The following is a 14,405-nucleotide window of genomic DNA, read 5'->3' on the forward strand; positions in this document are numbered from 1 at the left end:
TATCCTTGAAGACTTCCCTCAGAATGATGATGAACGGGAGAGAAGGCAAAGACGGCGTTCCAGAGTTGTTGACTTACAGCTTAGTAGCACAGATTCACCACATTCAGTGGCATCCCCTTCTAATAGGTGAGCGTAATTCTACTCTCCACACTAACATGTGTTTTGGGTGGATTTTTATCCGGTTGAGACTATTCTGTGTGTAAATGGAATTAGATCATCCTCATTCATTGCTAGCCATCAGAAATAATGTCACCCCAACCAACTTAGAATTAAGTGGGGAGGGGAAGATCAGTTACCCACACGTGACAGGAAGTAACAAATCAAAAACAAGGGACTGCCCTTTGGGCAGTCCAAAACAGTGTTGAGGCTGCCATTTATCCACTTCAAATTGGAGGTGGATACAGGAAGTGACGAAAGATGCTATCTTTCAAATATCATGGTAACTTCTTGTGGAGGGGTTGGTACTTTGAACTTGGTGTTGAAGGATCTCTGGTGAGACCTCAGATTGCTTCCCTCTGAATTGTCACGTGGGTAAGTTAGGCTGACTTCCTTTCTCCTCCTTTGGCATTTCTGGAGGCTCTACTCTCAGGAGGCCTCTCTTGCCTCTTAATTGTAAAAGGCCTTGTGGCTAGAAGCCTTGTTTAATTAACTTCTGTGCTCCTCTGCTGGGGCCTCTAAATTCTTATCTGGTCCGGACCTCTGTATTAAGATTAAAAATAATAAAGACTTATATAAATATAGAAATTAGTATTTTAATTAAAGCCATGCTGATAGATAAAGTCATTAGACCACACGCTTGTAAGAATTCAAAACTGCCGCTTCAGCCATAATTACCTCCCCTCTCATTCTGCACCCAGTAGCTAAAGAGTAGCTAAAAAGGACTTACTTTAGATTCTCCTCCCATTTAAACTGTTCTCTGCGTGGTGACGTAGGCATTCCCACGCCCAAAGAACCGGAACCGGAAACCCGTTGGACCATGGGAAATGTAGTTTGATAGTTCCCACGTGTCCATAGAAAATGTATATATACTTTTAGATGGCATTTCCCAAATTTCACTTTTACAATTCCCCGTGAGGTCCGACAAAAAAACAGGTTAGCCCTTTTTCTTCGCTGGACCTGTAAAAATAGACAACTTCTAAAAATTTAGGAATTTGGGGGATAAAAGAAATGGATAAACAAATGGATAAAACTAGCTGCATTGACAAAAAACCAATTGGTATAACCCCTATTGGTATAACAGTGTACAATTAGAACAAATTGCATTCAACTCAATTTCCACTCCCCATAGTTCAATCAACTGCACCCCAAAGTTCAAATTTGGTCTTCATGGTACAGTGAAGGCTTTTCAGACATCTTCACTTTTACATCTGGTTCGGGCCAGAGTTTCTCTCTCTCAATTCCCTTACCTTCAACCTTCCTAATTGTAAATAAACTTCCATAAAAGTCATCTTGACTTGGGTCTATTTTAATTTGAAATTGAGTTACTCCGATTTCTGGTAACCATACCTTAAATATCTAGTTTCTCCTCTTACACCTGTACATATGTATATCTCTAAGATAGGCAGTGTAGGTGTGTTTGGAATACTCATGCATAGGAATATATAAATTTATATTTACTAGTGTTATCCTTTTAGGAAATCTGATACTTCATCATTACTGGTCCCTAAATTTACAAATACACAGATTGCAGATCATTATTCCACCTGCATCAAGTTGTCAACTGAAAATGTGAGTATCTACTATCCCATTTGGCAAGTAGAGAGATGCCTAGATTTCTTGGCTGCACATCTGAGGTCTTTGTTCTTCTGTAATAATGTTAGGCAGTTGCAATAATAACCCTTAAAAAATATTGCATCTTCTTTAGCTCATTTGATCCTTATAGCTACTTTTTGGGGTAGATAGGGCATTATCATTCCTATTTTATAGACAAGGTTCAGATAGATTGTTATTCTCCTTAGTCGCAGAGCCAGGATTTCCCTCTCAGACTTTTGACTCCTCCATGTCTGTTACCTTTTCCTGTACACCAAAATCCTTTTCTCTGTGATTAACCTCCTCTGACACTTTGGTTTTCTGAGACATTGATCAAGTCAGTAAAGTTCTCATTGCTTCAGTTTCCTCTCTATAAAATGGGGTGACTAATACCACTTGGAGTGGAGTTTGTAATACTAAGATTTCACTGTAAAAGTATATGATCAGTAGTAATTTTGTGAATTTATTCTGTAAGGTATTTTTCTTACACTGATTTTTCGTAATGTGCAGATATTGCTGAATGGCCATTTTAGTTACCTCCTTAGGAATTGCCTGTCAGCCACCTGATATGTGCTCAGTTAAATGTGGGGAGGATATACATCTGGTTAAGTTGCACCAAAGCACTTCAGAGTGGAGCTGAGCAGAGGGACAAGGGCTGCTTTCTTAGATCCTTTTCTGAGGTGACATCATCTATATGGGGTCTCACTTAGGAGTCAGAACAAACTTGTCTGTGTTTTTCTGTTTTTTTTTTCCCTTCTTCATGTTTTCCAATTCAGAAAATCACCACCAAGAATGCTTTTGGTCTGCACTTGATTGATTTTATGACTGAAATTCTCCAAGAAAAAGACTCTGAACTGACCAACTTTAAGGTGAGGATAACCTATGTGTTATTTAAAATCACTTGGGATACTTGGAACTACATTTCCTGTGATCCCCAATGGGTTTCCTGTTTTGGATTATGTATTCAAGGTGAGGGACGGCTTTAAATAGGGGGGAAGTGACTTTGGATTTCCTCTTTAGCTACCGGGCGCGGGAAGATACGAAAAGGTAAAATGGCTGAGGCAGGAGTTTGAATACTTACAGGCTCATGGTCTAATGATTTTATCTATCAGCATGGCTTTTATTAAAATACTATTCTTCCTTTATTATCTGCCTTCCTCATTTTAAAAAACAATACCTATCAGCCTTTTCTATCTTTGAGTTGGAAAAGAGTATGTCTAGGAATACTAAGCACACCTTCTCTGAAGTGGAGTAATTTTTGTAATCACCAAGTAGGATGGAATACCTTATCTTTTGTAGCTCTGTCATCATGCCTAAATTAGTTTTTTAAAAGTCATTGTAGTCAATTACTTGTAGCCTGAAGCTCAAGGGTTTTTTTTTTTTGTTTTGTTTTAGCTACGCTAGAAAATACTTTTTCCTTCATGCTCTCACATGCAACTCTTTTTTTAAAAACATTTATTAATATTTATTTTTTAGAAAAGTTAACATGGTTACATAATTCATGCTCTTACTTTCCCCTTTACCCCCTGACTCCCTCTCCCCCCGCTAATGTGTATTTTCACTGGTTTTAACATGTGTCATTGATCAAGACCTATTTCCAAATTGTTGATAGTTGCATTGGTGTGGTAGTTTCGAATCAAAATCCCCAATCATGTCCACCTCAACCCATGTATTCAAGCAGTTGTTTTTCTTCTGTTTCCACTCCTGTAGTTCTTCCTCTGAATGTGGGGAGCATTCTTTTCCATAAGTCCCTCAGAATCACATGCAACTCTTGCTTGTTTCCCCAGGTAGCTGCTGGCACCCTGGATGCCAGCACCAAGATCTATGCTGTTCGAGTAGATGCTGTCCATGCTGATGTGTACAGAGTGCTGGGCGGACTAGGCAAGAATGCTCCCGCCGAGGGAGCAGATACTCAGGAGTTAGGTGGGTTGGGGTTTGGGATCTTGAAAGTTGGGGGCAAAACTTTATTCCATACATTTCTCTATCAAGTCAATTGATTTCAATATCAGACTGTCAAGCTTAACCATTTGAAGTAATGTGACTTATTTTAAACCTAGAAGAGGTTTACTCTACTTTCAAAGGGACTGAAGGACTTGCACAGAAAGGAGCTACTCAGATGCTAAAATTATTTAGTTTAGGAAGAACGTGAGAAGCCAATAAAGCTTGACCAATTATGAAAATTCCAACTCAAATGCCTTTTAAAAAATGGGAAGCCTGAAGATGCCAAAGAGCATCTAATTGTGACATTATTAGATAGAAAGAAGCACTTAAGCAGGGCAGCTTTGAAAGCTACATGTTGAGCTTATTTTATACTTAAATACATATAAGCTCCATTAGAGATCAGCAGTTTCATGTAATCATTTATTTGGTGTTTGTTAAGTTCAGTTTAAAAATAAAGCCAAAAAACTCCCCAAACCATCTAGATGATGTCACAAGATTAAGGAGGCCTGCCAATACATAAGTTGCTTTTGAAAGGATTTAGTAATTATTGAGTATTTGATACATATTTAAATCATCTCAGCTTTAGGGAATATACTAAAAGCTTTTAGGGAACAGGAATTTCCCTTCTAATAGTGAATATCCTATTACCCTATCAATGAGTGAGCATCTTAGTCAAGAGGTATGTCTGCTACTGAAAACTTGTCTGCAGTCTGTTGAGAAAAACGAATGGTTCATACTCAAAGAGGGCCAAAATGACATCACTATGTTGGAGTCAATGAATACTGTGTTTGACTGTGGTGGATAAGATCCTTATAAGCTCTATCACAGGTTGGGCATAAATAACCCATATGAACAATTGGGATAGAGATGTCTCTAAATTTGTGCATCTCACATTTCTTTTAAGCTACTGTAATTCTGCTTTGCTTATAGAGCACAGATGTGGGCATACCATGCTGAATGATCCTTTGCCAGTGCCTCCCATGCCTCACAATAGATACCAAAGTTCTTAAGAGGGAACTTCAGAGTGTCCTTGTATTGCTTCTTCTGACCTCCATGTGAGCACTTGCCTTGTGGGAGTTCTCTGTTTTAGGCAAACATACATTTGGCATCTGAACACTTGGTCAGCCCATCAGATTTGTACTCTGCATTAGGATCTGTTCAGTTTAAGAAAGGATTGATCTTAGTGTCCGATGCCATATCTTGCCACTTGATCTTTAGGATCTTTCTAAGAGAAACAAATACTAAACTGATTATAATATCTAAGTATTTAAGTTTTTATATTAGTATGCCATGAATTAGGCAGCTCTGGTACTTGGAGCTAAGCCCATATACTTAATCTCAGTCCCTATTTTATACTGAGGCACCTTAAAATTCTCTGGCTTGTTTATCTGCTTTGTAGTGAATTTGTTTTTTGACTCTACAGACTTCTCTTGTTCTTTTAGATGGAAGCACTGCTATACCAGGGACCATCAAAAAAGTTCAGAAACCTAAGAAGAAGCACCAGGGTAAAACTATTGAACAGAATCTAAACAATCTCAATGTCTCAGAGGCAGATCGGAAATATGAGGTGAGGGAACAGAGACATTCAATTGGTCCCTTGATCACCGATTAGATCTTTGATTACTTAGTTTCTTTTTCTCTACCTGTCTCATGTGGCTGCCCATTGAGAGGATGCTTATCAAATCTGTGTGGGATCTCAGATTTGGAGGAATAATGGTTATACAGAATAGACTAGAATAATGAGCCAAATCTAGTAGGATTAAATTTCATAGTTTTTGTTTGTTTGTTTTAAACCCTTTACCTTCTGTCTTAGAATCCATACTGTGTATTGGTTCTAAGGCAGAAGAGTAGTAAGGGCTAGGCAATTAGGGTTAAGTGACTTTCCCAGGGCCACACAGCTGGGAAGTGTCTGAGGTCAGATTTGAACCTAGGACCTTCTGTCTCTGGGCCTGACTCTCAATCTACTGAGCCACCTACCTGCCCCCTGCACTTAAATTTTTTTTTTTTAACCCTTAACTTCTGTGTATTGGCTTGTAGGTGGAAGAGTGGTAAGGGTAGGCAATGGGGGTCAAGTGACTTGCACAGGGTCACACAGCTGGGAAGTGTCTGAGGCCGGATTTGAACCTAGGACCTCCCGTTTCTAGGCCTGACTCTCAATCCACTGAGCTACCCAGCTGCCCCACCCCTGCACTTAAATTTTTAAAGAAATAAACCATACAATTATGAGATGGGACCAGTGCATACAAATGATAGACCTATTTCATCACATTATAAAGAACTCTTCAATAAGTAAAACTGTAAACAGTGGAAAGTTTTGTTTTGTAAGGTAATGAGTTCCTTATTCCTTGAAAAATTCAAAGGGACCTAGAGGGCAACTTAACAAAAAAGAACATGTAGGAAAGAACTCACTACCTTTCAAAGGTAACATCCCAGAAGCAGATTGAAAATAAGGCCCCTTGATGGTCAATCAGATCTTTGATTACTTAGTTCCTTTTTCTCTACCCCCTTTCCACATCTGCCCTGAAAAATAGATGCTATTGTTATTATTAGAGGAAGTTAGGTGGTGCAGTAGATGGAGTGCTATGTTGGGAGTCAAGAAGACCTGAGTTCAAACCCCAGCTTCAGAGATATATTAGCTATGTGACCCTGGGAAAGTCACTTAACCTCTGCCTCAGTTTTTTCAACTGGATAATAGCATCACCTACCTTCAGAGTTGTTATGAAGATCAAGTGAGATAATTTGTACTGTGCTTAGCACAGTGCCTAGCACATTGGCACTATATTAATGCTTTTCCCCTTCCTCATTTTACATACGAGGAAACTGAGGCAGATGGAGGTTAAAATCATTTGCCTGGGGTCATGTCTAAGTAAATGTGTAAGGCAGGATTTTTTTTTTATAGGAATCATTTCAGTGAATGGTTTGAACCTATAGTAAGTCTTTGATTTTGGGCAGCGGAGAACAAGAAAGGAAATTGGGCAACTGCTATTTGGTCTCAGGAAGTTATTTAAGGGAGATGGTGAAGTAGAAAAAAAAGAAAAGAATGTTCAGTCAGAGGAGGACCTGGTTTATAATCCTGGTGCTGCCATTGTACCACTTTTATTACTTTGGGCAAACTTAATGACCTTTGGGGCCTTAGTTTCCTCATCTACGAAGTGAGGGAGTTAGACTAGATGAATTCTAACATTTCTTTGAGCTCTAAATCTCTGTTGGGAAGTTTAATGCTTCAAGAAAAACACAGGATAGCTAGGTTTTTGTCCTGGGCTCAGTTTCCCCATCTGGACAATGGAAATCATAATACTTACACTTTCTTTGTTGTTATCTCTTCCAAATCTTATATTTTATTATGTTAAAATTTTTTATTGATAATTTTTATTTTTACATCTCCAAGTATATCTTTTCCCCAGATATCTATTTCTTGGCACAAAGTCTAAAAAATAAATGGGAGAAAAAGTGGTTCAGCAAAACTAACCAACACATCCAGTCTGACAGTATTCCACAACTATAGTCTTCTACCCCCCCACAAGGAAGGCAGGGAGGTGGGTTTCTCCTTCTTCTGGAGAAGAGCAAGCTTGATCACTATGGTTACTCATTGTTCAGTTTCCTTTTTTTGTTGTTCTTTTCATTTAACATTAGTCCTTAGATATATATATTTTTTTCTAATTTTGCTTGCTTCTTTTTTTGTATCATTTCATGTCTTCCCATACTTCTCTTTATTCTTTATATTCATCATTTCTTGCCCTGAAGTAAATTCCATTTGTTTAGTTGTTCCACAATAAATGGACATTTACTTTACTTCCAATTCTTTGGTACTGTGAAAAGTACTGCTGTAAATATTTTGATGCATGTTGGACCTTTCTTTTAATCTTTGACTCCCTTAGCATAGTGGCATTCCATAGTACAATCTCAAGAGTCTATGGGACATTGCTTTCCAGAATGATTGGACCAGTTGTATTAAGAGTGTGCCTGTCTTTCTACTGCCCTTCTAACACTGACTATTCCCATTTTGTCATTTTTGTTAATGTTGAGTGTAAAGTAGAAATCTTGAGAGTTGTTTTAATTTACATTGCTCTTGTGTTTAATGCTTTGGAATACATTTTCATGTGGTTGTTTATAAACTGAAATTCTTCTTTTGAGAATTGTTAAGTCCTGCATTCTTTTTCATGGTCATGGTGTAAAAACATGAAAGAGATATTTCTTATTAAAGAATTATAAAAGAAATATTTCTTAAGAATTCTGGTTGTTTTCCTCCCCAACCAGACTTTTAATAACGTGAATGAGAAGGAAGAATGGGCATTAGTAGGTAGGTGACTCAAAATGAGTGTGGAATTGAAGAAGAGATCAAGCTTGTAGATCCATTGAAGAAGGAGGCAGTATGTGAAGATACAGATGGTCTGTTAAGAGGACTTTTTCCTAAGCTTAGTCCCTCACTTCCATTTGGACCCCTCTTCAGGAGCTTTTACTAAACTATGCACTGGAGGTTCAGAATTTGGATTCTGAGACTGGCAAAGGCCTCTTCTGGCCCTCAGCCCAAAGCATAGCTGTAGTTGTAGCTGCACAAGTTGAAACCAGTGTTGATGAAACAGATGGGCAGATTCAATGTGTATTCTTATCTATTATTACAAGTTATTTTCTCTGTGGTGAGTAGAAAAATGCTTCTACCATTAACAGGAATGTCAGAAGGAGGATCTGGTTTGGAGGAATGAGAGGAGATGATGAGTTTGAGTTTGAAGTGATAGTGGAGCATTCAAGTACTCTAGGCACCTGGAAAAGTAGGATGGGCACTAAGGTAGCAGAGAGATAATCCCTGAAAGCTGAGGCACCATCATTGTTTTCAAGTCTCTTTTCTCAATGGTTACTATGCTCTGGAATTGTTTCAGAATCCCTGGAATTTAGAAGCATTATATTCACCCCATTAGAAATCATCTTTGCTTCTCCTCCTTTTTTCTTTCCTAGTGATTAGATATAGTTCTCACTTTGATTCCATTCTTAGTTCCATTCATACTTGCTTTTCTTTCCCATTTCTAGTAAATTGTGTTAGAAAAAACACTAGATGTAGAGTCAGGAGATCTGGGTTTGAATTTCAGTTCCATCGTTTACTCTCTGTATTCCCATGAGCAAATCATTTAATTTCTCTAGGCCTTAGTTATCACACCTATTAAATGAGGACAGTCATATTTGAACTATGCTTGCCTTATATGTTATGAAACATAAAGTACCATACAAGAGTATATTGTTACTATAATTATTATCATTATTCTTTCTGTCCTTGATGCCCTAACCTTACCACCTAGACATTTGGTGTGTTTATTATGCTTATCTCCCCCCGCACCCTCCCCCCCAGCATATTTCTGTTATTTCCCCATTGTTTATTCTTCTTGGGCTTCACCTCCTTCCCCCTACTCACCTGTAGTATGTTTGAATCTGTCTTGTGTAAAAAATAAAATTAATATAAAAAGGATAACTTTAAAATTATTATGGGTTTTTAAAGATTAGTAGCCAATAGAAAATAAAGCCACGTGCCATACTAGCTAGTTAGTTTAAAAAGCGAGCCATTGCTTGCTGCCACCATGGTGGATAGAGAGCAAAGAGGAAGAACGCCAGCCTCTCAATTTTATCCTGTCTACATCATCACGTAATGACAGGAAGCCAGTAGGCTCATGGGAAATGTAGTTCAAGGACCCCCAAATTTCCAATAACATTCCCCCCTGAGAGCCGAGAAAGACTGGTTTCTCTGAAGGCTTTTGTAAACATAACCAACTTTTAAATTACAATAATTTGGGGATAAAAAGAAAAAAAGGACAAAACCAATGATCTAGTGATTGCTAGGTGCATTGACAAAAAGCCAATTCGGGGGCAGTCCCCTTTGGCATAAGAGTGTACATTAAAAACAAATGCATTAATCCCCCCCCACACACACACAGTTCAATCAACTGCACCCCAAGGTTCATTGTGGATCTTCTTGCTGCAGTGTAGGGTCTCTGCAGGCATCTTCATGGTGCCTTCTCCAAACAGGTTTGTCGTCTGGATGCTGGGGAGGTGGCAAATTTCTTATCCTGAAATTACTCTCAAAAGAATTTAAACTTTACATTATAGATTATAATACATACATTCCCCCCTGGTTTGCAAAAGATGCCAAATGTGTTATTGGAAATTTTGGGGTCCTTGAACTACATTTCTCATGAGCCTACTGGCTTCCTGTCATTAAATGATGATGTAGACAGGAGGATAAAATTGAGTGCCTGGCGTTCTTCCTCTTTGCTCTCTATCCACCATAGTGGCAGCAGGCCATGGCTCGCTTTTTAAACTGACTAGCTAGCATGGCACGTGGCTTTATTTTCTATTGGCTACTAATCTATAAAAACCCATAATAATTTTAAAGTTATCCTTTATATTCATTTTATTTTTTACACTTGGGAATCTCAAGATTATAATTTATAGCAAGAAGGGATCTTGGAAAGTCATCTTTTCCAACTCCCTCATTTTATAGGTGAGGAAACTCTAGAGAATAAGTTCTTTGTTCAAAGGAGTCAATAGCAGAGTTGTGATTCAAACCAATTCCTCTTTCTCCAAATCTGGAACATTTGTCTTCTAGTTCTTTAGTACCTCCCTTCTTTCTCCATGATCTTTCATAAATCACCAATGGCATTCCTATCATTTCCCTGCTCCTCAACCATTTTTGTTCTGTCCTTTTCAATTAATCAACAAACATTTGTGAGCTTCTACTCTGTTTCAGGCACTATGGGTCATTCTTTTTGACAGAATCAAAATAAAAGTGTAGTCATTCCGCTTTTTCTAAGTTCACTGTTATCCTATCCACCTTGAGCAGTGGACCTATCCCTTTTTGGAACATACTCTTTCCCTCAGTGTAACTTCAGATGTTTTCTTACTGTCCTCTATTCATTTTGAGCTTTAGCTCTTCTGAAATGGATTTTAAAATTTTCCCATGATTTGGTATTAATTTTCTATACTCACAGTTGTTTTTGCCTTCTGTGCATGCCTTTTAAAAAATCTAAATTGGTCAATGAATTCCCTGTACATCTGTATTGATCTCTTTAGATTTCTTTTCTCTCTGTTCTTGTCTCCTTTTTCCCTCATCTGAATTGTTTTTCTTTGTTTATTTCTAAGTTTTTACCCCTGTTGAATCTTCCACATCTCATTTGAATTCCTATTTTGTTTCCTCTAGTTTTGGATAATATCTCTTTTTTTGGGAGGAGGGCATGGAGATTTACAGAATTTTATAGATATTTCTTTTTTTCCCCACTAAAATCCTTACCTTCTGTCTTAGAATCAATACTGAATATTGGTTCCAAAGCAGAAAAGTGGTAAAGGCTAGGCAATTGGGGTTAACTGACTTGCTCAGGATCTTACAGCTGGGAAGTGTCTGCGGTCAAATTTGAACCCAGGACCTCCTGTCTCCAGGCTTGGCTCTTTATTTACTGAGCCATCTGACTTCTCTGTATAGATTTTTTTTATTTGGCAGAATTTATAACAGCATTGGTAAAGGAATGTTGGGATATAGTTTTAGACAAAGAAACAGCTTATTCCATAGAATTGTATGTGTGCGCTCTAGTTTAAAACAGCTTGACAAAGAATTGAGAAAGCAAATTTATTGTGTAAAATTTATTAAAGAATTGAAAAAGCAAATTTATTGTGTAAAATTTATTAAAGAGAATCAGATTGAAAAAGTATACACTATTACTATGGGCATCTGTATGAGCATAAAAAATAGCTTTGCTAGACCTATTTTTATTTTTTAAATGGTATTTGGAAGACATTTTACCTATATTAGTTTGCAAATTCTTTTCTTTCAAAGGGCCAAAGTGAACCTTAACGCAACCCCATCTCGTTGTTGTTTAGTCATTCAGTCATGTCTGATTCATTGTGATCTCATGGATCATAGCACTCCAGGCCCTTCTATTCTCCAATATCTCCTGAAGCTTATGTTTGTTGCTTCCACGACACTCTCTATCTCATCTTCTGTCCTTCCCCTTTTCCTTTTGCCTTCAATCTTTCCCAACATCAATCTTTTTCACTAAGGGCTGCCTTCTCATTATGTGGCCAGAATATTTAAATCCAGATATGAGAGACATCTAAATGAAGGAGGTTTTGCTATAATTTTATTTGTGCTGTTATTGTTTGTTTCCTAACCATATTCTACTTTTTATATTTGCACTCAGATTGATCCAATGTTTCAGAAGACGGCTGCCTCATTTGATGAGTGTAGCACTGCTGGTGTATTTCTCTCCAGTCTTCACTGTTCTGACTATAGGAGTGAGCTCCTTTTTCATTCTGATGTCCGGCCTCTCTCTACTGCAGAGTCTCTCAAGTTCCCAGATTTGGGGTTGGTAGAAGTGGCAGATTTAAAAAGTAGGTACAAATTACCTTACTGTGCAAATATTTCCCCCAACAAAAGCATTTAAGTCACAAGCAAAACTATGATTCCAAGCACTTAGAATTTAAAAAAAAAAAGAAAGAAAAAACTCAGTCCAATTCCAGCACTGCCATTTTATTAGCTTTATGACCTTGGGCAAGTTGTTTAAACTCTGGGCTCCAATTTCTCCATCTGTAAAAATGTAAATAATGCCTGCCCTACTTGCCTCACAGGATTGCTAAGGCTTAAATGAGACAATTATGTAAAGTACTTTGTAGTCTTAAAGTGACATAAATGTCAGTTATTTTCCACTTGTGAGGATCAAATGGGATAATAATGGATGGTAAAGTGCTTTATAAACTATATAAATTGCTATCCATATGCCAGGAGTTGTTATATATGTCACTAGTTCCTATGTAGCCTCTGTTGAGGTTCAAAAGAAGCTGCATTAAATTGTGTATATTGTTCGCATCAAGTATCACAGGGATCCCTAAAGGGATGGTCAATCAAACCACAAATTGTTTTTCCCTAGCAATCAAGTCTCAAACAACTGCAGTGAATGGTTTGACACTCATTGCAACTTGGCACAAATGTTCATCATAAAACAGGGCTGAATTGAAAAAACACTCACAGCATAGGGATTTCTAGCTTAATCAAAACATGGCTTTATTACTTACTGCAAAGGAGGGTGCTTTTCAACATAGAAAGTACTGTGGAGAAGCTTCTTGTCCAACTGTGCAATGCTAGATATTTTTATACCCTTGAAAGGAAGAAAATCAAATGGGTCTTAGATAAGATAAATGGAAGGATATGGAGTTGGGAGATAATGGAATAACTGAGGCTCAACAGCTTTGGAGAAGATGAATTATTGGGATGTTTTCAAAAAAGAGGAAAATACTAATTGATAATTGATTACAATAAGTAGCATAAGCACTTCTGTTGTGCTGAAGAATGCAGTTTTCTATGGGGCAAAAAGTTTTTCCTACTTAATAGTATTTTCAGGTTAGCAAATGTTACGATTAAAAATGATAAAGACTGATATAAATATAGAAATTATTAGTTTAATTAAAGCCATGGCCATGCTGGTAAAATATATATGACCGCGCCTATCTTTTATATTTACCGCCTAAGCCCATCTTCTAGCCAGCCCTCTGGAAGGTCAAGAGAGCCTTACTTTCAGATCTCCTCCCATTTAAACTGTCCTATGCGTGGGGACGCCGGCGTCCCCACGCCCAAAGAACCAGAAACCGGAAACCGGTTGGACCACGGGAAATGTAGTTTGATAGTCCCCACGTGTCCATAGAAAATATATATATATATACTTTTAAATGGCATCTCCCAAATTCCAATTATACACAATAACTATCCTATCTATATACTTTTGCAGTAATGTCAAAATTTCTAGAAACACATCAATAAGACAGGCTTAAAATTCTAATTTCAAAGCTTCTTATGGATTATTTTCCACCCTCATCTCACAGAACCATCAGATAACTCTAGAATTATAGAGTTTGAACCTAGAATAAGGACCTCTGGCTATATAGGTGGTTAGCCAGAAAGTTTTGTTATATAGATATGTTTGCTGGTTAGTGCAGAAAGTTCTAAGGAAATGAGACTGAGCCTTTCCAGGGTGGCTTAGCCTAGATTTCTTGGGATTTCCCTTTTGCCATCAGAATTCTCACAGAGACATGTCTTCTGAGGGTCTCCCTGGTCTCTCTTTGATTCTCTGTATTGTAAGAGCACTCTCTTTTCCACCCTTCTCCATCCCCCCTGGCATTTGTGGGGAAGGGGAAAGATCTCCTGGGTTTAATAACCCAGTCCTCAGAATACACTTTCAGGGTAGACCGGCACTCTCCTGGGGATGTGGTGGTGATAAGCTAGAGCAGGGGTCGGCAACCTTTTTGGTCGGGAGAGCCATAAACACCACATTTTTTAAAATGTAATTTCGTGAGAGCCGTACAGTGCTCACAGTGCACTCCTGTAACAACGCCTGAAAAAAATTGTCTTTATGGCTCCTGCAGAAAGAGCCATATCTGGCCCTCAAAAGAGCCAGATATGGCTTGAGAGCCATACGTTGCTGACTCCTGAGCTAGAGGCATCCTGGAGATAGATACCAGACAGGCACTTGGATTACAGACCAGCTCCCTGGTTCACATTTACCCAGTGCATACATAAGATTTATGTAACATGCCCATCTCCTAAGACTATCCAACTGGTAGAATCCCTGCTCCCATAACCTGATTTTTCTTGTTTGTGCCTCTTTTTTAAAGTTTAAGTCTTGTCTGAAGTATTTGCAAATATTCATTGTAAACTTGAGTATTATCATATTTCTTCCTGAGGTATT

General features: G+C 38.0%; 1 protein-coding gene across 1 annotated transcript in view; it reads left to right on the forward strand.

Annotated features, from left to right (window-relative positions):
• Positions 1-1,683: 1,683 nt before the first annotated feature.
• The window catches only part of NCAPH (non-SMC condensin I complex subunit H), a 48,797-nt gene continuing 36,075 nt past the window's right edge, over positions 1,684-14,405 (forward strand). The window contains exons 1-5 of the mRNA XM_044660794.1: positions 1,684-1,728; positions 2,526-2,618; positions 3,537-3,672; positions 5,133-5,257; positions 11,868-12,057. Coding sequence (XP_044516729.1) covers positions 2,571-2,618; positions 3,537-3,672; positions 5,133-5,257; positions 11,868-12,057 — 499 coding nt within the window. The 5' untranslated portion in view covers positions 1,684-1,728; positions 2,526-2,570. The remainder of the gene's footprint in view (positions 1,729-2,525; positions 2,619-3,536; positions 3,673-5,132; positions 5,258-11,867; positions 12,058-14,405) is intronic.

This window comes from Gracilinanus agilis, chromosome 2, assembly GCF_016433145.1.
Source record: "Gracilinanus agilis isolate LMUSP501 chromosome 2, AgileGrace, whole genome shotgun sequence".
NCBI classification, from domain to species: Eukaryota; Metazoa; Chordata; class Mammalia; order Didelphimorphia; family Didelphidae; genus Gracilinanus; species Gracilinanus agilis.